The sequence below is a fragment of the Apodemus sylvaticus genome, chromosome 4 (genome assembly GCF_947179515.1).
Source record: "Apodemus sylvaticus chromosome 4, mApoSyl1.1, whole genome shotgun sequence".
Classification (NCBI taxonomy): domain Eukaryota; kingdom Metazoa; phylum Chordata; class Mammalia; order Rodentia; family Muridae; genus Apodemus; species Apodemus sylvaticus.
Window position 1 is genome coordinate 68,850,408 of NC_067475.1, and position 22,899 is coordinate 68,873,306.

At 49.5% G+C, this 22,899-nt stretch overlaps 2 protein-coding genes across 6 annotated transcripts in view; one reads left to right on the forward strand and one right to left on the reverse strand.

Annotated features, from left to right (window-relative positions):
- The first annotated feature begins 4,518 nt into the window (after positions 1 to 4,518).
- Positions 4,519 to 21,639, forward strand: Znf687 (zinc finger protein 687). 4 transcript variants are annotated; one of them, XM_052179832.1, is made up of 10 exons: positions 4,523 to 4,721; positions 6,114 to 6,209; positions 7,542 to 9,670; positions 9,815 to 9,993; positions 10,321 to 10,497; positions 10,614 to 10,776; positions 10,928 to 11,254; positions 11,345 to 11,457; positions 11,611 to 11,752; positions 11,858 to 12,975. In XM_052179832.1, exons 3-10 carry the CDS (start codon positions 7,559 to 7,561, stop codon positions 12,347 to 12,349), a joined length of 3,705 nt encoding a protein of 1,234 aa, XP_052035792.1. In that variant the 5' UTR covers positions 4,523 to 4,721; positions 6,114 to 6,209; positions 7,542 to 7,558; the 3' UTR covers positions 12,350 to 12,975. The 4 variants fall into 4 exon arrangements, with proteins under 4 accessions (XP_052035794.1, XP_052035792.1, XP_052035791.1 ...); XM_052179834.1 differs by lacking the exons at positions 6,114 to 6,209; positions 11,858 to 12,975 and adding an exon at positions 21,541 to 21,639 and having other exon boundaries at positions 4,519 to 4,721; XM_052179831.1 differs by lacking the exon at positions 6,114 to 6,209 and having other exon boundaries at positions 4,524 to 4,721.
- Positions 13,185 to 22,899, reverse strand: part of Pi4kb (phosphatidylinositol 4-kinase beta) — a 32,131-nt gene continuing 22,416 nt past the window's right edge. For both annotated transcript variants that reach the window (XM_052179836.1, XM_052179835.1), the window contains 4 exons: positions 21,428 to 21,693; positions 15,428 to 15,560; positions 15,044 to 15,164; positions 13,185 to 14,026 (listed from right to left, as the gene is read on the reverse strand). In XM_052179836.1, coding sequence (XP_052035796.1) covers positions 13,845 to 14,026; positions 15,044 to 15,164; positions 15,428 to 15,560; positions 21,428 to 21,693 — 702 coding nt within the window. In that variant the 3' untranslated portion in view covers positions 13,185 to 13,844. The remainder of the gene's footprint in view (positions 14,027 to 15,043; positions 15,165 to 15,427; positions 15,561 to 21,427; positions 21,694 to 22,899) is intronic.

Here is a 22,899-nt window from a genome sequence, read left to right on the forward strand (position 1 = left end):
TGAAAGACCTTTTAAACAGCCTTCAGATCACCCCATGACCTGACTGCACCCTCCTATCTGCTAACCCCTCTGTTTCACACTTCCATCTGAGAACCTTTTGTACCTCCTTCCTGGAATGTTCCTGACCCAGATAGCTGAGAAATCAGTCAGCTCTTCTGGGACCACTTAACTGCAATCTTATCAGAAAAGCCTCACTCGTCCACCCTTAGTACAGCTACAACCCTCACTCGTCCACCCTTAGTGCAGCTACAACCCTCACACACTTCCTGTCGTCCTTCCCTGCTTTGAAATTTTGTTTTTGAATTAAAAAATGTCACTGGTTTTGAAAAAATTTCTCCCTTTCGAGACAGGGTTTCTCTGTATAGCCCTAGCCTTCCTGGAACTCACTCCATAGACCAGGCTGGTTTTGAGTTTAGAGACTTGCCTGTCTCTGTCTCCTGAGTACTGGATTAAAGGTATGTGCTACCACTGCCAGCCTAAACTTTTGTTTAATATACTTGACTTAAATGATATTTAGGTTTGTAGAAAAATTGGGCAAAAATACAGACAGTACCCATATATTCCTTATCAATTTCCTTTATTATCTTGAATCATGGCACATTACTTTCTACTGATCAACCATATTGATGAATTATTATTATACTATTATAATTTTTTTATGTGCTTTGGTGCTTTGCTTGTATGTATGTCTGTGTGAGGGTGTCAGATGCCCTAGAACTGGAGTTACAGACAGTTGTGGCCACCATGTGGTTGCTGGGAATTAAACCTAGGTGCTCTGGAAGAGCAGCCAGTGCTCTTAACCACTGAACCATCATCTCTCCTGCTTCACACATCAATGCATTATCATTATTAACTAGAGTTAATTTATTTTGACCTTCATCTTGTATTCAGTCTATGGATTTTGACAAATGCAGAATGTCACGTGTCTGTTATTATAGTCATATCAAAGTTTCAATGGCACAAAATTCCCGTGTGCACTATCTAGTCATCCTTCCTTCCACCTAAGTAAGCTCTTGGCAACCACTGATTTATTGCTGCCTCTGTGGTTTTGCCTTGTCTACAATCTCATACAGTTGGAATAGTACAGATGGTAACTTTTCAGATTTGTTTTCGATTATAAACGGTAATGCGCATTGATAGGGACCGCATGCAAGTTCATTGCTTTGACAGCCCGTCCTTCCACCCCTGGCAAGTACTGTTTCTAGTATGCTTCTTTCTTGTTTACTTGTTGTTAGTGGCAGGATCTCACTATGTTGGCCAGGCTGGACAGGCCTGCTTGTCTCGGCCTTTGCAGCAGGTGAGGCCACAGATTTGTAAGAATGTCCAGGTCATGCCTGGGGCTCTGTTTTCTCTCTTATGTTTATGTATGTTTTGCCTTCATGGGTATTTATGTACCACACGTATGATGTGTGTGGAAGTTAGAGATTGTCAGAATTCCTAGGATTAGAGTTACAGAGTGTTGTGAGCTTCCACGTGGGTGCTGGGAATTGAACTTGGTCCTCTGTAAAAGCAGCCAGTGCTCTTGACTACTGAGCCATCTCTCCAGCCCAAAATAGTGCTTAACTCACAGATGGTGCTTATGAAATATTATCTGAATTAAAATATTTTTCCTCACCCTCCCCTCATTTGGTCACGGGGTCTCACTTGCATAGGTTAGTCTGTGTGGTGGTTTGAATGAATTGTCCTCTACAGTCTTAGGCACTTTAATATTTGCTCCTCAATTGATGGAGATGTTTGGGAGGCTCAGGAAGTGTGTTCTTGTCACCTGGGTAGGCTTTGAGGTTTAAAGACTCACACCATTCCCAGTTCCCTCTCTGCTCTGTTTGCAGTTCAAGATGTGAGCTCTCAGCTTCTGCTCCTGCCCTCTATGCCTGCCACTCACTGCTATCATATTCACTGGAGCTGTAAGCCCAAATAAACCCTCCATAGGTTGCAAGGCAATGGTGTTTTACCTCAGCAATAGATAAGTAGCTAATATAGTCTGGAACTTGCTATGTACCTGAGACTGGCCTTAAACTCTTGTTCCTTCTGCCTCCACCTCCCAGGTGTTAGGATTACAAGATTTCTACCACTATACCTAGTTTGACAAATATTTCTTCACCAAATGACTAGTATATCTAATTGAAGAACAAATTTCCATCCAGAATTCTCTTGGCAAGGGAATCTGTAATTCACCACTTACTCTTTTGGATTCTCAAAATTTTAACCTCACTGCTTCTGACTGTATAAATCAGTTAATCTAGCCTATGCTTGCTTCCTTCTCTATAAAATAACCATACTAATACTCTCCTGTAGAGCTGTAAGGGTTAAATGAGTTAACATAATGTTCTAATCACAATACATGTTTATGAATAGTAATTATTAAACCTATAGAAAGACCCTCGGGCTGGTGAGATGGCTCAGTGGTTAAGAACACTGACTGTTCTTCCTAAGGTCCTGAGTTCAAATCCCAGCAACCACATGGTGGCTCACAACCATCTGTAAAATGAAATCTGACGCCCTCTTCTGGTGTGTCTGAAGACAGCTACAGTGTACTTACATATAATAAATAAATAAATCTTTAAAAAAAAAAAAAAAGAAAGACCCAGAAGAGGATGTGGAGATGGAATGCATGCAGTAGGGATTTTCCGCCTTATTGGACTCAAAAGTCTCATGTATTCCAGGAGGAAATCAGACTCCCTATGGAGCGAAGACTGGCTTTGAACTCGGTACTCCTGCCTCCACCTTCCAAGTGCTGGGATTAAGAGCATAAGACACCAACCCAAGTTTGTAAAATATAATCCACCAACGGAGCCACATCCTCAGCTCTCAAGAACTCTGTTATTCAGAGAAAGGAGAGTGCTGTGAGCTGCAGCACCTGCAGGGAAAGATGGCAGGTGAGGCTGAGGTAGGCTGCATTTATCCTGTTTGCTATCGCTTTATAAATAGCACTCTGCCGTCTAAGCTTTTCATGCTCACAAAAATAATCTTGGCAGGTGGATAGTAGTACACTTACCACCATTTTATTCATGAGACAATAGGTTCAGGGAGGTAGAACGATTTGCCTGATGCCATCTTGTGGAATGTGGTGGTTCCAAGATTTCTCCCATCTTTTTGGGTCCAATGCTAAGGGGGCCCAAGGGCAGGTAACAGAGCCTTCTTTTAAAAGCTTTACCCAAACCTGGGCCTGATGGCGCAGCAGTGCAGCCCCAGTTACTAGGTAGGCAGAACAATTTAGTGGAAACCCTGTCCCAAAAAGTGACAGGGTATAGTGTAGCTTCAGTGTTACAAGTGCACCTGTCTAGCGTGTGCGATTCCCAACGTTCAATAATCAGCATCGCCAAAACAAAATAAAACGACTCGCCAAGTTGCTATGTTGATGGGTTGCTTACTTGAACTGGGTGAAGCACTAGGTCCCACCCGAATACTGCAAAAAGTAGAAATAAAACAGAAATTTAAAAACCCTTGTCATTTGAAACGGCTGCGGTCGCGGTGGGCGGCGGCGGCGCGCGGCCAGGGTGGAGTGCGCGCCAGGTGGCACGCTGGGCTTGCAGATGGAACTGCAAAAACCTGAACCAGCGCAGGTGGGCGAGTGTCACCGCAATTCGTCTCCCTCGTGACTCCGCCCCTTTCCCGCCTCCAAGGGGCGGGGCGGGAAAGCGCGGGAAAGCTCAACAGGAACAGTAATGCCAGCTCCTGTCAGGGGCGGGGAAAGAGAGCTCTCTTAAATGGGAAATAGATCTGGGCACCCTCCTTCTCTCGCGTAAGAGGCCTATCAGCAAACTACCTTAAGCTCTCCTTGGTTGTGGCCCAGGCCACGCCAGCACTTCCCAACGTCACCTCCCCCACTTCCGGTCGCAGCGTGTCCCAGGTCTCAGGTCTCGGTGGTTCCGGTTTCTTTTACACTCTGAATCCCAAAGTCTGTCCGGCTCTCCCGCAGAGGGAGGGGCTGTGCGTGGTGCGTACGCCCAGAGGCAGGCGGACGCCAGAACCGCATCCATCCGGATTATAAAGCAATTTAGACTGCGAGGAACGCCAGGCAATGGTCACCCCGATGACGTAATGTTTGGGGGTGGCACCCCATTTTGTGACCCCAGCACCGCATCCTGGCGATCGCGGCTTAGCCTGGGGAAGCGGCAGGAACACTTAAAACACCCAGGTTCCTCACGGAGCCGACGAGGTTCCCCTAACGCGCCGCCATATAGCTAGAGTTCCTAAGTTTGCATCCGTGAGGCACAGTGTCCAGCTTCGAGCGACCAATGGAGAGAGGATGGCCGCGCTTCTGGGCTAGCCAGTCACCCCTCGCAACCCAAAGCGGAGTCTAAGGCTGGCTTCTTGCTAAGCGACAGTGGCGGCGGCCAATGGCTTTCGGGCTGCTTAGCCGGGCAGGTGGACTCCGGAGCAGCCAATGGGGAGAGGCTTCTCCACAGGGCTCAGGCCTTTTGTCCAATCGCGGTGAGAAGACTATGAGGGGACAGTTCCGAGCGGGGTATGGTGGGCCAATCCCGTACGGGGCTGGGTGGGGTTCACAGTTGAATGACGGTTCCATTAGCCAATGGCGAGTATGAAAGCGGGCAGCCCGGACTAGGAGCGCGGAGGGAGCTGAGGGAGAGGGGAGGCCGAAGCAGAGAGAAGCAGGAAGTAGCGGAGGCCGCGGGGAGGGCGGCGGCGGCGGCAGCGGTGGCGGCGGCTGGAACCGGGAGGAGACCGTAGGGTCTCAGCCCGCACCAGGATCGGAACAAGTAAGCATGCTCGTGGCAAATACCCGCCCCTGGCTCCGCCTCCCGGGGGGGCGGGTAAATACCCCTGCCCCTCCCCCACTTGGTCAACTACCCCCTTCTCGGTGCCGCCGCCCCCCGGGGCGGCTGCTTGCCTGGTGGGGTCGCCGCCTGCTTCTTCGAGGACCACCGGTGGGAACTGCAGCTTGCTGGAAGCACTGCCCCTAGCCCGGTAACGTGGGAGGGGGTTCCTGGACCCCTAAGTCCTGGCGCTCCTAGACTGAGAGGCAGTCAGAGTGCGGCCGGGGGACTCGAGGCTGCGGGATGTCGCGACCTAAAATGGTGTCCGTGCGGGCGGTGGGGGCGGGGGAATTGGGCCCAGCCGGAGAGGAGCCTGTATCCCGACCCGGTGCTGGTCAGCGTCCGGGCCCGGGCAGGACTCCGGCTGGCGCCTCGATCCTGGTGCGCGCCTTGCAGTCCCTCGGCTCTGGAGCGAGCCTCTGGGGGTCGCAGCCGGGGCAGGCTGCGCGGCTCGCAGGGACGGAGGGGACCAGGTTCGGGTCGGGACTGACCTGGCTGCAGAGCGTAGAGTCACGCAGGGACCGCCCCCTCTTGTGTCTCCACTCCCCTCGCGCCACTCCCCACTGCCGGGAGCTCTGGCCCCCGATGTGCAGCGCCGCGGATCCTAAGGGAGGGCCTGGCCTCGCCGAGGCCCTGCCTTGAGTTCTTAGCCGGTGAAACTGAAAGAAGCACCGTCCGCCTCAGTTTACCCTTCAGTTTTTTTAAATGTACTTCTTGTCCCCTACCCGAAACCCCGGACTTACTTTCCGCGCCAGTCCCTGGCAGATGGCAGGGACTTAAATGCCGCCCGCTGCCCAGCTTGGCCGCAGCCTAATCGCCCCCGGGCGTGCTCCGGCCCCTTCGGTTTGCTCTGCGCTGTAGGCCTTGGGCAAAGGGCAGTGGAGCCCCCACCCGCCCGGCGTGTGTTCACCCTCTTCTTGTTAAGCCCCGTTTTGCTTTTGGAGAACAGAGGGGGAAAGTGGGTAGGGAGGTGGCGGCTCCAGAGGCCCGGCGGCCGAGTGGAGGATCTTCATTGGCCTTAAGCCTCTGTGCTTGGCCCACTGTCTGCTCCAGGTGGCTATCGGATGACCTCCAAGTCACTTGCACGCCAGGGGGAGGTGGTTGGGAGAAGTGGGTTCGCAGGTGTTTTCTTAGTCCCCGTTGGTTTGTACTCCACCGACCCACCCTGCTGGGAGCGTGAGTGGCCAGGTAGCCCAGGTCTCCTGACCCGGGAGAGCCGAATCGAAGGAGGGACCTAGCAATTCATCTGGGTTAAAACTAAGGGCTTTGTTCAGACCCAGAGTGTGCAGAAGTAGAGGGGTAATGTACAAGGAGGACTACCCTTTCTTCCTCTAGTTGGTACCCTTGCCCCCCACCCCCACCTTGGTCCGTGCAATGCCAGCCGCCACCTGCTGGGACTATCTCCAGTTACAGTCTGAAGGCTGGAAAGAGGTGAGAGAATTGGCCCTGGGAAATGGCTTGCATCCTGGGCAGGGAATGGTAAAGGGGAGCCAGTCTGTCCCTTCTTTGTTGAGTCTTCCTAGGTACAGAATTACTTACGGCTAAGAACAGATAGAGGATAGAGCTTGGTCTCCTACAGTCTCTGAGCTGGCCTCCTTTTTGCTTTAGTGACACATAAGTCTTTTGGGACTACCCCCTACCCAATCCTCCCTGGGCCAGATTAAGGTTGGGGGAGACTTCTAGGCCACAGTTACCCAAGAAGGTGGAATTTGAGTTGGAGGGTAGCCTGTGTGAGGAGCTTAGAGCTTTCCCCCAGTGTGGCAGCTATGTTGGATCAGCTTGTACCCTGGAGTCTTAACCCTGAGAGAGCAAAGGGGAGGGAGGAGGAGGGAGGAGGGAAGACACTCTGGGGAAGGTGAGGAAGCAGCAGGTGTTTGTGACAGGCCGGCGCCCTTGTGACTATGCTCCCCCCACCCCCACCTCTTTCTGTGTCTAATTCTTTCTACCTTGTATCGCTTTCTCCTTGCTGACCACACTAGGGCCCTGGGTGCCAGGAGGAGCTCCAGGTCTTTCACAGCGGGCTTTAGCTGACCTCTGACCCTAGCCCTAGGTGGCTGGGACATACTCCTTCCCAGTGCAGCCAGCTCCTCCTTGACCTCACATGTCCGAACTGGGCCCAGCTGCATTAGTAAATTGTATTCTGGGCTTGACACTCACACAGACAATTTTATGTTTGTAGAAGAACTTTTATAAATGGGTCACTTGTCCACTCTTTGAAACAGAAAAAGTAAGGCAATGAAGTAACTTGCTTGAAGAGTGGAGATAAAGCTAAAGGCAGAGCAAGTTAAATTTTAGCCGAGATCACTGCTCCTGTGTATAAATGGCCTTTCAGATCTCTATGGACCCCCCAATTCATATTTCATGAATAATATTGATCCCGTGCTGACTCAAGCCCTGAAACCTAGAGCGCTCTGTCTGCCATTCTTCTTCATATTCTGCTGGTTAATTGGTTCTGTAGGAGGCACAGGAACAGTTTTTCTGGTTTCAGTGGAGATGATCTTTGAAACCCTTAAACTTCTCTTTTCTTTGTATTTCTAAGAATCTTGTTTTTTCTGGACTTTGATTCTGGCAGTATCTAGTGTTTTCCCACTCACCTGATTTTAGGGTTTGGCACAATGAATACCTCAAGTAGCTCTCTAGGGTTCACAATATGGTGGAGATGTACCAAGTCGGAGGGGGTAAATACAGAGTACTGGGAAGGGGGGTGTTCAGAGTCTAGATATAGGGATCCCAATTTCTCCTTACTCTCCCTGCTTTCATTAGGTCTGGGACCTGTCACTATGGGGGACATGAAGACCCCTGATTTCGATGACCTCCTTGCTGCTTTTGACATCCCTGACATTGATGCAAATGAAGCCATTCACTCTGGGCCAGAGGAACACGAGGGACCAGGAGGCCAAGCGAAGCCAGAGCCCAGTGTAGGTGATTCGAAAGACAGAGCAGCAGCGGCGGCTGCTGGGGATGACCCTGAGAGTCCAGCCGAGGCCTCTGACCATGGCCTTCCGCAGCCCCCGGACACTTCTACAGTCAGCGTCATTGTCAAGAACACAGTGTGTCCAGAGCAGTCTGAGACCCTGACTGGGAATTCAGGAGAGGAAGAGACCAAGGCTGGGGATATAACTAAGGAAGGATCTGTGGGGTCTTGTCTGATGCAAAATGGATTTGGGGGTCCTGAGCCATCTCTCTTAGAAACCCCCCATTCTTCAGCACCTGCCAGTGGGGATGCCTGGAAAGAAAAAGCTGTGGAAGGCAAAACATGCCTGGACCTCTTTGCTCATTTTGGGTCTGAACCAGGAGAGCACCCAGATCCCCTCCCTCCTGAATCTTCCCTGCCTCGGGATGCGGACATGGCCCCACCTCCTTTCTCCACTCCTTTTGAACTGGCCCCAGAAAATGGCTCAACCCTGCTGCCTCCTACTTCTCTCTTGCCTCAAGGGGCCTTGAAACAGGAAAGCTGCAGCCCTCACCATTCCCAGGGCCTAACCCAGAGAGGCTCAGGCTCCAGCCCTGAGGCAGCAGGCATCCCTGCCAGTGTCTCACCCCCGCAGGTGGCTGGGGTGTCCTTCAAGCAGTCTCCAGGACACCAGAGCCCTCCTGCTTCCCCTGTAAAGGCGCCCAGCTGTAAGCCCCTGAAGGAAGAAGATGAGGGAACAGTGGACAAGTCTCCCCCAAGAAGTTCCCAGAGTCCCTCTAGTGGGGCTGAGGCTGCAGATGAGGACAGCAATGATTCCCCTACCTCCTCCAGCTCTTCTAGGCCCCTCAAGGTGCGGATCAAGACTATTAAAACATCCTGTGGGAATATCACAAGAACTGTAACCCGGGTTCCCTCAGAACCTGATCCTCCTGCCCCTTTGACTGAGGGGGCCTTCCTGGCTGAGGCTAGCTTCCTGAAACTGTCCCCTGTAACTCCAACCCCCGAGGGTCCAAAGGTGGTGAGTGTCCAATTGGGTGACGGCACAAGGCTGAAAGGCACAGTGCTGCCTGTGGCTACCATCCAGAATGCCAGCACGGCCATGCTCATGGCAGCCAGCGTTGCCCGCAAAGCTGTGGTTCTCCCAGGGGGGAATGCCACCAGCCCGAAGACGGTGACTAAGAATGTGTTAGGTCTGGTGCCCCAAACTCTGCCCAAGGCTGAGGTGAGGACAGGGTTTAGCCTTGGGGGGCAGAAGGTAAACGGTGCCTCAGTGGTGATGGTACAGCCTTCTAAATCTGCTCCTGGGCCAGGCACAATAGCTGGCTCGGTGATCTCTCGAACTCAGTCCAGTTTGGTCGAGGCCTTCAACAAGATCCTGAACAGCAAGAACCTGCTGCCTGCTTACAGACCGAACCTGAGTCCACCAGCCGAGGCTGGTCTGGCCCTGCCTCCGACAGGCTACCGCTGCCTTGAGTGTGGAGATGCCTTCTCACTGGAGAAGAGCCTGGCACGGCACTATGATCGCAGAAGCATGCGAATAGAGGTCACCTGTAACCACTGTGCCCGTCGCCTGGTTTTCTTCAACAAGTGTAGCCTGCTCCTGCACGCCCGTGAGCACAAGGACAAGGGGCTTGTCATGCAGTGCTCGCATTTGGTCATGAGGCCTGTAGCCCTTGACCAGATGGTGGGGCAGCCAGACATCACACCCTTGCTGCCTGTGGCTGTCCCACCTGTTGCTGGACCTCTGACCTTGCCTGTTTTGGGCAAGGGGGAGGGGGCTGTCACTTCCTCTACCATCACTACAGTTGCCACTGAAGCTCCTGTGCTGCCACTCCCAACAGAACCCCCTGCTCCCCCTGCTGCCTCTGTTTACACGTGCTTTCGCTGTCTGGAGTGCAAGGAGCAGTGCCGGGACAAGGCCGGCATGGCAGCTCACTTCCAACAGCTGGGCCCTCCTGCGCTTGGGTCTACCGGCAATGTGAGTTGTCTCTCACTTCCCTTCTCTAGGGGGAGGGGCAGCCAGATTCTATGGAGGTAAAAATTCTGGAAGGTTCTGGGAGCTTGCTTAAACAAAATAGGATCCAGGGCACCCCTCATCAATTAACGTTTAACCTCTTGACAGGTATGTCCGTCCTGCCCCATGATGCTCCCCAATCGCTGCAGCTTCAGTGCCCACCAGCGCACACATAAGAACCGACCCCCCCACGTCTGTCCTGAGTGTGGGGGCAACTTCCTCCAAGCTAACTTTCAGACTCATCTTCGAGAGGCCTGTCTGCATTTCTCTCGCCGTGTAGGATACAGGTGCCTCATGCTCAATTCCTCATGAGAACTTTAGGATCTGTTTGTTAGCAGTAATCTTTCTAGATGGCTTCTCATCCTTTTTCCGATTGTGTTGACACACCCTATCCAACCTGCCATCTAGTTATGTGCTGTGGGAGCAGTGGCGAGCAGGGTCCCTGGTGGGATCCTAGCTCTGCCTCAGCCCTCTCTTGGGGACTGAGCCTCCTTCCTTCCTCTGCCTTGCTCATGCTCCTTTGTTGATTTCCTTTTGAAATTCACCTTGTCTTCAAGAAGAAGGGGGTGCTGGAGATGCTCTACCTCACTGTAGTACCTCACTTCTTCTCCAAGGTGCCCCAGCTGTGCAGTGGTGTTTGGGGGAGTGAACTCCATCAAGTCCCACATACAGGCATCACACTGCGAAGTTTTCCACAAGTGCCCCATCTGCCCCATGGCCTTCAAGTCTGCACCCAGCGCCCATGCCCACCTCTACTCCCAGCACCCGAGCTTCCTCACCCAGCAAGCCAAGTGAGACCTGGGGAGGGAGACTAGCAAAGAGGTGGTGGGGTGGCGGACTGGAGGGTTGGGTGCAGGGAAGGGCTCTGCTTTCGCCCATGTTTATACTGACCCTTCTGCCCCCACAGGCTGATCTATAAGTGTGCCATGTGTGATACAGTCTTCACTCACAAACCCCTCCTCTCGTCACACTTCGACCAGCACTTACTGCCCCAGCGTGTCAGTGTCTTTAAGTGCCCGTCTTGTCCTCTGCTTTTTGCCCAAAAAAGAACCATGCTGGAACATCTCAAGGTACAGGAGCAAGGGCTAGGGAATAGCTACTGAGATAGCTGTGCTGACTGGAACTAGGTCATAGACCACTCTGGTAGTGGGGAGCAGGGTGAAGTGAGGACTTTGGCAGAGCCAGGCTCTCCTTCACCTAGCCATCTTCCTTGTCTTACAGAACACTCATCAGTCTGGACGCGTGGGGGAAGAGGCAGCTGGGAAAGGGGCTGGAGGTGCCCTTTTGACCCCCAAGACTGAGCCTGAGGAGCTGGCTGTGTCTCAGGCAGAGGCAGCCCCTGCTACTGAGGAATCTTCCTCATCTGATGAAGAGCTGCCCAGCTCCCCTGAGCCTTCCCGCCCAACCAAAAGACCCCGACGAGAACTGGGAAACAAAGGCATCAAAGGGGGGGGTGCAGGGCCTGGGGGCTGGACTTGTGGCCTTTGTCACTGCTGGTGTCCTGAGCGTGATGAGTATGTGACTCACATGAAGAAGGAGCATGGCAAGGTGAGCTCATTTCCCTTGGGAAAAGTGGGGCTGGAGGGCAGCCTTGGAGTTGGCCTGAGTGACTGAAGATTTCCACCCTTTGCTTTCTAGTCAGTGAAAAAGTTCCCCTGTCGCCTGTGTGAGCGCTCCTTCTGCTCTGCCCCAAGCCTGAGGCGCCATGTCAGGGTCAACCATGAGGGAATCAAGCGAGTTTATCCATGCAGGTAACCCTTACTCATTCCCTCGCAGAGTACCTGGCCACCTGTCTCTTGCTTGAGGTCACCTTCTGCTGTGGCAGCCTTGCTTCTCTCAAGAGCTGTGGGTCTTGGGCTTTGCCTGTGCCTCTTGTGCTACCTTGCCCACTTTACCTCTGCTAGGTATTGTACAGAGGGAAAGCGCACCTTCAGTAGTCGCCTGATCCTGGAGAAGCATGTCCAGGTCCGCCATGGCTTGCCTCTTGGGACCCAGTCTTCTGGCCGTGGAGGCTCCCTGGCTCGAGGTTCTGGTGGCAGAGCCCAGGTAAGAAAAGGCCTTCCTAATGTCATGGGATTGAAAAGCTAGTGAGACCTTGGTCTCAGGAAACCAGGGTGACGGTGAGGCCCGGTTTCTTCCACTTTTCTCCAGGGGCCAGGACGGAAACGCCGCCAGTCTTCTGACTCATGCAGTGAGGAGCCTGACAGTACAACACCACCAGCCAAGTCCCTGAGGGGTGGCCCTGGGTCAGGAGGCCACGGTCCTCCGCGCTATAGAAGCAGTGGCTCAGCAGAACAGAGCCTTGTGGGGCTGAGGGTGGATGGCGGCACTCAGCAGTGCCTGGACTGTGGCTTGTGCTTTGCCTCCCCCGGTTCCTTGAGCCGCCACCGGTTCATTAGCCACAAGAAGAGACGGGCTGGGGGTAAAGCCAGTGTCCTGGGGCTGGGGGATGGGGAAGAAGAGGCTCCTCCATTACGCTCGGACCCAGAGGGTGGAGACTCCCCTTTACCTGCTTCTGGAGACCCTCTGACTTGTAAGGTCTGTGGCAAGGTCTGTGACAGCCCTCTAAACCTGAAGACACACTTCCGCACGCATGGCATGGCATTCATCAGGGCCCGGCAGGGAGGCAGTGGGGACAACTAGGTCCCAGGCCGCAGACTCACCAGGCCTCTTTCCTGGGACTTGGGTGTCACTGCTGCTGTCCCCTACCTGACTGAGAGTGACATTTACTACTTTCTCCATCCCCGAGGGAAAGGCTTCGAGGATTCTAGTGACTTGCACCCCCTCCCTCTTGGGTTTGGCCTCTAGGTCCTACTTAAGTGGGCCCTCTTCTTCCTTTCTGAATCCAACACTAATGCTCCTGCTGCAGACTCCCAGTAACTGTGTGGGAGGACGGGACCTTGGCAAGCCTGCTAGACAGGCACAGGGATGGACTGAAGGATGTACAGGGTCGAGCTTCTACCCCTTTACAGATTTCTTCAGGCACAGACCAGTATTTCTTCTGCGCTGGGTTCTGCCCTAGTATCCCCTCCTCCAACACTCATTGGCACTAACACCCCCACCCCAATCCCTGCAGTGCCTTCCATTTGTCTTTCCCCCAGAAATTTAGGGGTGGGGGGGTGGTGGGGATGAGTCCTGTCAAGTAGGTTCCAGGGAGAGGAGAGGACAGGCTCTCAGGAATCCTTTATTCTTGTAATAGTAATACTAACAGTGGGAAAAACAGGAGGGAGAAAACCAGACCATTAAAACTGCTTGTGGTTTAATCCCCATTCAGGCTTTTCTTTTTATGTGAGTTGGATAATGTGTACTGATAGGGAGGGGGTGAGTCAGAACTGGGGAAGCCCTGCTCAGGGAAGAGGCAGTATTGACAAAGATAGATGGAAAAAGCAATCTTTCTTCATCGTTGTGTTTGGTGCCTTTTGTATGCTGGACTTAACCCTTTCCAAGCACTCCACCCCCAGGAGCAACAAGACACAGGTGGCTAACTAAGGACTTTATTTCAAACAAAAAATTAAAAATTAAAAAAAAAATTGAGAGCTATTTCCCTGGGTGTGAGGAAAGGATCAGGGTAAGAAATTTTCCCCATGGCTAAGCCAATACCCTCAATACATTAGAGGGACTGTGTCAGTTCCCTTCCTTACCCCCATGATGGGAAACCTCACAAGTGCAGGACCAGGGGTCATCCCCCAGGAGGGGGTACAGTTAGGCAGCAACATTGCCAAACATAGGATTAAGTCCTAAGTACCAAGAACGCACTCCTCCCAGCTTGCTGGGACCCAGAAAAAATAAAAGATGGTTTGTAGAAAACTTCTGAGACCCCTGAGGGGGAAGAAGGTTCTAGTCTTCCTCATGTTCATCACCTCTGTTCTCTGGAGGGCAGTGAGTCCTGGGATCTGTCAGGTGGTAATACTGACACAGCAAGAGGTGGGGAACCCCAGCAAGTCTGGACCCCGTGGTTGGCTCTCCTACCCTCTGGCAAGCTCTCATGGTTACCACATGATCCTTTGTATTTCTTGCCTTCCATTTCCCTTGGGTAGGTGGTCAGGTAGGTGGGGTTTTGTGATTTGGGTTTTATTAGGCAAGGATCCTCCTAAGGAGGATGCCTTCAATCCCACCACTTCTAGGCCTGAAAATGGTGTCACATGATGCCATTGGTGAGGTACTGGAAGCCATCGTAGAGTTTGGTGGTGATGGACCTCATGCTGCCATCCACCATCTGCTCCACCAGCAGCTGCAGTTGCTCCTCAGTCATGCTCATGTGAAACCTCTCTTTGAGGTTGCGAATGGTGCTGGAGCCATGGAAGCAAGGAAGCTGAGAACCTGGGGGGAAGCAGTGGAAATTAAGGGTCATGGACAATTAGGAAGGAAGGCCAGTAGTTGGTAGCCACAAACAAAAGAGCTAGAGTACCCCTTCCCTCCCCACCACTGGGATCCTTGATGGTATAGAGTAATTTTGCTTGTGCAGAGAAAAGCAATCAGGAAGCCTTGTTCTCAGACCCATACACCTTAGCTCCTCTGCAGGTGGGGGTATGTGGGCAGGGTAGGGAAAGGCAAGCCCACAACTTCCCCCAGGAAGCATTGGAGAGATGTCTTAGGGCCCAGAGGGAAGGCTGGGAAGAGGCTCTGGGAACGGGCCCTGCACTTATCTGGTTGCAGGCCTCTGCCTATGCTAGGTCTGACACTCACAGATGACCTGGGCCACCGTCACCACAGGGCCAGACAGAGATGCTCCTGAGCAACGACGGCAACCTGTGGGGTAGGGGCAAGGATGGGGAGGAGGAGACTGGCAGCTTAGGTAGGGTAAACATCTGGGGGGGAGGATAGGAGGGGCCCAGAGGAACTGGAAGAGGAGGGAGTCCTGTGCAAAAAAACAGAGACCAAGGAAGGGCCCAGAGGAACTGGAAGAGGAGGGAGTCCTGTGCAAAAAAACAAGAGACCAAGGAAGTGGCGAAGTGAAAGGAAAGAGGCAGGAAAGATCAGAGCAGGAGAGGTTAGTAGGAAGTGGTGGCCAAGGTCAGGGTAGTCAGGCCAAGTGTGATGGGAGAGAAGTGGGGAGAAGGAAGGAGAAGACTGAAAAATACAGTTGAATAGAAGAATGGAAAAACCAGGAGGCTGAAAGTGACTGTTTTCCCAGGAGGGTACCTAAGAGCTTTCTGCTGTTCCTTTTCTCCTGCCCCACATCCAAAACCAGGGTGAAGAATGTTCTAAAGGAAAAATGGAGACCCCCTGAGAAATGTTCCCCCACCTGAGTCCTGAGGTGGAGTCAACTTCCTAAAAGTTCTAAGTTGCAGGCAACCCAACCTGAGGCCCCCAGGCCAGGGCCCTCCCGAGCCACACCTTGCTGCATGATCTCCACGATCTGTACCACCTTGTCCATGTGCTTCCGGGCAGCAATCAGCCCCTGCAGCATGAGCATCTTGTAGTAGTTGAACATATCACCATTCAGGCCACCCATTACCTGGAAGTGAGAAGAATGTCTGTGCATAGAGGAATTCTAGTGGGTCCCTTCCCTGGGGCCTCTCACAGCTTCCTTCTCCTAAGGCAATCATGTTAAATTTCACTATCACTATCTTCACCTTTTTTCAAAAGAAATCTCCCAGGAAATCCTGCCTCATCCTGACTTACTGCCATTTCTGTTCTGTTCCTAATTTGGGGGAGCCCATCAGCTCTCAGAGGAAGAGCACAGTGACCCTTGGAAGCACCTCTCTTTTTTTGACTCACATCCACAAATTCTGTGGTCAGTTTAAAGGCTGATGTCTCGAAGCCCAGGTTTCGGGGTGAGCTGGAAAGGATGAAGCCAAAGTCGATGTGGATGATGTGACCTTCTGCGTCCAGAAGGATGTTCCCATTGTGCCTGAAGGAAAGGCAACAGTAAGTTTGGCTTAGGCTGGATCTCAAGCTGCAATACTGGCTTCACCATACTGGACAGGGGAGGCCCCAGCCATGTTTCCTGTTGCTTACAAGTCTGGGTCAATTTCCTAGGACCTAAAACTAGTAACAAAAGGAAGTTAGAAAACTATGAAGACTGGGGTATGAAATTTAGTTATTACCAGCTTAATAAAAATAGTTTTAAGATTATCAGAAGGCTGAGGATGCAAGGCAAGAAGTGCTTGCCTATAGTGCTTTTTCCTGGCTTTGTTCCCTAACAACATAAACTGGGTGTGCAATGATGGCACATGCCTGTAACTCTAGTACTTGGGAGGCAGAGGCTGGAAGATCCTAAATTGAGGGTCATTCTCAAATACAGAGGCCAGACTGACACATGCTATTTCTCCCAAATTGTACTTCTAGTACTCAGACTTAAGTAGTAAGCACACAGGTAAGAAGAAAAGGTTTTTGAGGCTCCAGCAGCTAGCTGTGTGAATGAGGGAAGGCTCTCACTCAGAATCAGTTTGAGATAGCCTCTGATGGTCTGGTACTCACTATATAGTACCAAGTTGGCCTCAAACTCAGTCACATGCCTCTGCCTCCTGAGTGCTGGGATTTTAATTCTTAATTCAGTCCATGGCAGAACCAAAGTCCCATTAGTAGAGAGCATCAATCAGTTTAGTATTTTATGTCTGTGTATGTGGGTCCACACATGTATACTTGTGTGTGAAGGTCAGGGGTCAATGTAAAGCACTGTTCTTGGTAGCCATTTTTTTTTTTTTTTTTAGACAGGGCTACTGTGTAGCCCTGCATGGTCTGTACTCACTAAATTAATCTCAAAGTCTCACAGATCCACTTGCATCTGTCTCCTCAGTATAAGGATCCCTAGGGCAGCTTACACAGGAAATCCTTTGGTTTTTTTTTTTGTTTTTTTTTTAATGTGGGTTCTGGGGATCGAACCCACATAAAAATCATGGGTGCTCATGATCTTATGGTAATAGCTTTATGGACTGAGGTTATTTCCTCAGGCTCTTCCCTCTCCTAAAGATATGTTGTAATTCCAGGTTGGCCTGGAATGTACTGTTGTGGCCCAAGTCTGCCTCAGTGTCCCAAGTGCTAAGATCATATGAATGCGCCATCATGTGTGCTGAAAAAGCTCTAAGTATGAAACAGTGTGGGGGCAAATGACTTACATTAAAAGCCTTAGGAATGGTATACTCCAGGCCAGCTGTAGGGGAAGTTGAGTTAAGGAAGATACCTCAGGTCTTTGTGATTCCCACATTAATGTCAGTAGGAAGAACAATTAGCATGCTAAGCATGTGAGGCCTGGCCTATTCAGCATGACCAGTCTTTTCACTATCAATAGAAGCTTTGTTAGGCCAAGCTCATGCCCCAGCTAGTTGGTCAGACTGGCTGAAAGAGGAGGGGAGAGCAAGACCCACCTGAGCTGAGGGAAAACACTAGCACTGTAGCAGCCCCCACAGTCTAGAGAGCCAGGGAAGTGACTCCACCCTCACCCCACCCATGTCTCAAAGACAGTGATAGGCAGTTTCTCTCATTCTGTTAACTACCTGGCCAGGCCTAGCTTCTATCTAGAAAACTGCCTTGAGACTCCTTTCAACATGGAGGGTTTTGTCTGATTTTTAATTGTCCTAATTTACTTTTTCTGATTTATCTTGACAGTGACTTTTTGGATAAATTTTTTAAAATGTATTTATATTTCACCTTTAAAACTCAGAACATAACAAATTCCACTTACTGGAAATTCATACTATTAGAAATCCCTGACGTATATTTAATAAAAAGAGGTAAGTTTCTTGGTCACACAGTGGGCATGCTCTTTTCAGTTCCCCCAAGTGACAGTTGTGTCAAATTTCGCTCCAGACTTATATTAAGATCTTATTGTCAGGATACCATCAGAGTGAACATTTTTCCAGAAATAAGAGTGAAGAACTGAATCTTAACATTGTATCTGTCCAACTGATAATACATAAAAATTATTTTGCCCCAAATGGGTCCTACCTTTGTTGAGCTAACTTTTCCTTGATAGGCAGAGAGACCCACAACAGTGCAGTACCTCTTTGTAGCCTCAGCTATGGATGAAAAAAACTTATATACTCAAACTAGATATGTGACATACAAAATAAATCCATATGCATTTGCTGAGTTTTTGTTATTGGTATGTTTAGTTTTTTTTTTTTTTTTTTTTTTTGAGACAGTTTCCCTAAGCTGTCCTGGAATGTATGAGGATGGCCTTGAACTTCTTTCTGGTCTGTCTCCCAAGTGTGTGCCACTCTGCTTGGTTTTATGGAGTACTGGAGCCTGAACCCTGGGTTTTGTGCATTCTAGGTGAACTCCCTACCAACCAAGCTACATACTCAGCCCTTCCCATACCACCCCTTTTTAAAAGCAGTTTTGGGGAGCATTGGCTGTTTTTCCATAGAACCAACATTTGATTCCCAGCACCCACATAGCAGCTCACTATAACTCTAGTTCCAGGGCAGCTGACACTCTTTTGGCCTTTGTGGGAATGAGGAAGGCACATAGTGTATAGACATACATGCAGGCAAAAACACTCACATAAAATAAAAATGCAGTGAAAAAGAAGCTCTGGGAAAGTCTACTAAAGAAAAAGTTTGAATGATTTGCTCTTTCTGGGCCTGTTTTAGCAGGCTTGTTTTTTTTTTTTTTTTTTTTTTGGTTTTTTGAGACAGGGTTTCTCTGTGTAGTCCTGGCTGTCCTGGAATTCACTCTGTAGAACAGACTGGCCTCGAACTCAGAAATCCACCTGCCTCTGCCTCCCAAGTGCTGTGATTACAGGTGTGCGCCACCACGCCTGGCTTAGCAGGCTTGTATTAATGTTAAAATCACCTGATGGGGCTGGAGAGATGGGCCAGTGGTTAAGAGTACTGACTGCTCTTCTAAGAGAATACAACTTCAATTTCCAGCACCCATATGGCAGCTCACAACTTTAACTTCAGTTCCAGGGGGCCTCAGATCCTCACACAAACATGCAGGCAAAACACCAATGCACATTAAAAAAAAAAAAAAGACATCAGATTAACGACAGTGCACATTCTTGTGTATTCTACACTCTGCCTAATTTGATATTATTGCTACTATGATGGGCAGTTCTGGCCAACATGGCACACTCCTCTATTTCAAACTTACTTAAATTAAAGCAGGACAGTTATGAGGATGGCTGATTTTGCTTTGCTTTATGTAATGTTGAACATGTGATTTTTATAGCAAGTTGGAGCCTAGAGCTAGGCTGATCAACACCAACAACTTTCTTTTATTTGTGGCTACCTTCTTATGAGATGGTTCTCAGTTGTTTTTTGTTTTGAGGATAGGATTTCATGTGGTCCAGGCCTCAAATTCCCCACATAGCTAGGATGATCTCGAACCTCCTGCAACTACCTCCCAGTGTGAGGACTATAGGATACTTGTTAATGTGGTAATACCTTGTTAATGTGGTAATGGGGAGCAAATCCAGAGCATTGTGCATGCTAAGCAAAGTACTCTTCAAACTTGAGCTACGTCACCAACTCAAATCTATTCTTTTTTTTTTTCTCTCTCTCTCGGACAGGGTTTCTCTGGATAGCCCCGGCTGTCCTGGAACTCACTCTGTAGACTAGACTGGCCTTGAATTCAGAAATCCTCCTGCCTCTGCCTCCTAAGTGCTGGGACTAAAGGCGTGCGCCCCCCCTCCCCCCAGCAAATCTATTCTTTTTTTTTGAGACAGGGTTTCTCTATATAGCCCTGGCTGTCCTGGAACTCACTCTGTAGACCAGGCTGGCCTTGAACTCAGAAATCCACCTGCCTCTGCCTCCCAGAGTGCTGGGATTATAGGCGTGCGCCACCACCGCCCGCCCGGGGAAATATTTATTTATTTATTTTATGTATAAGAGTACACCGTAGCTGTACAGATGGTTGTGAGCCACCATGTGGTTGCTGGGATTTGAACTCATAACCTTTGGAAGAGCAATCAGTGCTCTTAGCCACTGAGCCATCTCTCCAGCCCCTATATCTATTCTTTTTTAAGTTATTAGGAATAGTTTATCAGGACTGGAGAAATGGTTTAGTGGTTAAGAGCACTGGTTGCTGTTCTAGAGGACCTGGGTTCAATTCCCAGCACCCACACAGTGGCTAACAACTATCTGTAACTCTACTTCCAAGGGATCTGATGCTTTCTGGTTCTGTTGGGCACATTATGCTGCTTGTGCACATACATGCTGATAAAACATTCATACATTTAAAAAAGAAAAAAAGTGGTTATCAGCTCTCTGCCTTGCCAAAGGATCAGACTTTCATCTTCCTTTTTGGTGGTTTTGTTTACTTTTATCTTTACGTATCAGTTTCTGAAATGAAATTCCTGAAGTCTAACTCACGCCAGCCTTCCTGCTTTCCACTTACTGAATCCTGGAGCTAAGCCCTGGGAGTTTTTAAGGCCCTGCGTTCAAAATCCTAACAGTCAGGGACAGTCTAGATCTAGTCTTGTATCATTACACTCTCCCTCAGCTCTCACACATAGAGCTACTCATTTCCTTGTAGGCCCAGCAGGGAGGAATGACTGTAGGCTCCCAAAGCTACTACTGACCCTTATCTTCCTCTTGAGGGGGCACTCCCCTCATAGGATTTTCACTTGATGTAGCGTATCCGTGATATACAGTCACTAAATAGATGCCACATTCTGAGAGGCTGTTCAGCTGACTTATGTCATTGGGCTGCCGTGTCATGGGAGCCCTGGAAACACAGGCTATCAAATTTCAGCTTTTTAAGTGTTGGTGTATGTGTATGAGTACATTTGAGCTCAAATATGCATACATATGGCCCATGCCATAGTGTAGGTGTAAAGGTCAGATGACAACTCTACAGAGTTGGTTCGAGGGATTAAGCAACACCTCTTATCTACTGAACAATCATAAAAGTCACGTGATACGGAAAGAAAGGACAATCTAGGCAAAACAAAAGATACTTAAAAATTGTGGAAATTCAGGACAGGAGACGGCTTGGTGGTTAAGAGCATGGGTTGCTCCTTCGGAGGATGATGAATTACTTTCCAGCACTCACAACTGCCTGTAACACCAGCCCTAGAACACACAATGCCCTTTCTGACCTCCACTGGCAATAGGTATGCACAGATATATATGCAGGAAAAATACACACACACACACAGTTTGGGAAATCATGGAGTGAGGAGAAAGAGCGCATGACTGAGAATTTCAAGCTTATCTGCATGGAATTCCTTATCCATTTCCTTTCTTGCTTTTGGTCACTGACTCTATGTACCAGGCTCTGTTATTTCTTGCTTTCTTGCTAAGGACCCAGTCACACCAATCCTTATCCTCAGCACCATATGGCATCTATATAAAACACAACACATAATTCCTATACTGCAAAATAAAATTCTTCCTGAGTGTGGTGGCAAAGGACTTTAATCCTAACACTCAGAAGACAGGCAGGACGAACTCTGTGTATTCAAAACCACCCTGGTCTACATATCAAGTTCCAGGACAGCCAGGGTCATGTGGAAAGACCCTGCCTCAAAAACCAAAACCCCCCCGACTGTTCAACCTCATGTTACTGTCTGCTACCCATGTTTTGATCCTAATGGAACATTTCCATCTGTCCTCATTTTCCTTTATCCTTTCTGCCTGACTCACTCAAATGGCCAGCCCTATAAATTCTTAGTTTCCTTTCTCACTTCCTCCAGTTTTCCTCTTTGGCTTAATGTCACACCGACAAACCTTCCCTACAATTATGTTGTTTGATCAGCTGAGAACTGTATTTGAAAGGATGGATAGAGAAGAGGCCTCTGAAAGATTAGGATGAAGGGCACAAGTCACTTACCTGTCCTTGACTTGCAATAGGTAGCAGACCAAACAGTAGCCAGCACAACTTTGCACAAAATTGCGCTGGGCACTGAGGAATGCCTCAGTGGTGTAACTGCCATGTTCCTGTAGGAAGTAATCGAGCAAGGACAGCTGTGACTGCTTCTTCACCTGGTGGATGGACACAGCGTTGACTACTGGTTCAATCATGCCACTGTCAGCTGAAATCACAAGAATCTTATATGGCTTGATCCAAAGAGGCACTCGCTCCTGTTCCCAAATGGACTGTGAAGAGACACAAAGGTATCGAGAGTGGCTCATCTTTCTCCAAACTAGACAATAACATTTTCTTCTCAACCTCTCTCCTTTGGTGTCTTGGATTGAAGGACATTAAGTAAGACTACTGACCTACTAAGAACCAGGAAGTTTTCTGTTTGAGACAGGGACTCATGCAGGCTAACCTTGAATTCCTGAGCCCTGTCTCCACGTGTTCTAGGATTACACAACCAGGAATAACAGAACCAGGAAGTTTAAAAAGAAATTCAGAGCCTGGCAAAGGGAAGCAACTACATACAGAGGTAGGAAAAACGAAGAGAGAAGAGGAAATCTATTACCTAAATAGAGAGAGTAGGGGCTAATTAATGTAAGTTTGAATAACAAAAAGATGGGATTTTAGGGGCAGAGAAAGCTACTTTAGAAAATGAAAATACGAGTCGGGCGGTGGTGGTGCACGCCTGTAATCCCAGCACTTGGAAGGCAGAGGAAGGCAGATTTCTGAGTTCGAGGCCAGCCTGGTCTACAGAGTGAGTTCTAGGACAGCCAGGGCTACACAGAGAAACCCTGTCTCGAAAAAACCAAATCCAAAAAAAAAAAAAAAATACTACTGGATGTGGTGGCATAAGCCTGTATTTTCAGCAGTTGGAAGGCAAAAACAGGAGGATCATAAGTTTGAGGTCAACCTTGATTACAGCAGAGTCAGAAGTCAGCCTGAGTTACATGAGACGCTGTCTTAAAAACAAAACAAAATGAAAGTACTTAAGCCATATGTCACGTACTGCTTATAATCCTAGTATTCGGGACGCTGAGGCAAGAGTAATGGAGTGACACAAGAATAGTAGTGACAATGGCTGAGAGTGGAGAGGGTACAAGCAAGTTCCATTTGGCTACAAGTGAGATCCTTTCTAAAAACAAAACCAAAATCAAGAGAAAATTAGTTCAAGCTACCTTTATCCCTCAAAAAAAACCTACAAATATTATAGAAAATTAGATTGAACAGGTGAAGCCTCTTGGAGATCACCAACCCAGGTGATCAATATCCTAACACGGTATAGGTACAGTGGTGCACATACCTATAGTACTCAAGCTGATGCATGAATTCATTGTTATGAATTTGAGGCCAGCCTAGCTTGCTTATGAGTTCTAGGTAAACATGAACTACAGTGACCCTGTCTCAAACAGACAAAGCAAAGGCTGGAGAGATGGCTCAGGGGC

Coding starts and splice junctions, on each gene's coding strand:
- Znf687 (XM_052179832.1), top strand. CDS start 7,559: ATGGGGGACATGAAGACCCCTGATTTCGATGACCTCCTTGCTGCTTTT. Junction 10,498..10,613: donor TTCCTCACCCAGCAAGCCAA/GTGAGACCTGGG, acceptor CTGCCCCCACAG/GCTGATCTATAAGTGTGCCA. Junction 11,255..11,344: donor TGAAGAAGGAGCATGGCAAG/GTGAGCTCATTT, acceptor TTTGCTTTCTAG/TCAGTGAAAAAGTTCCCCTG.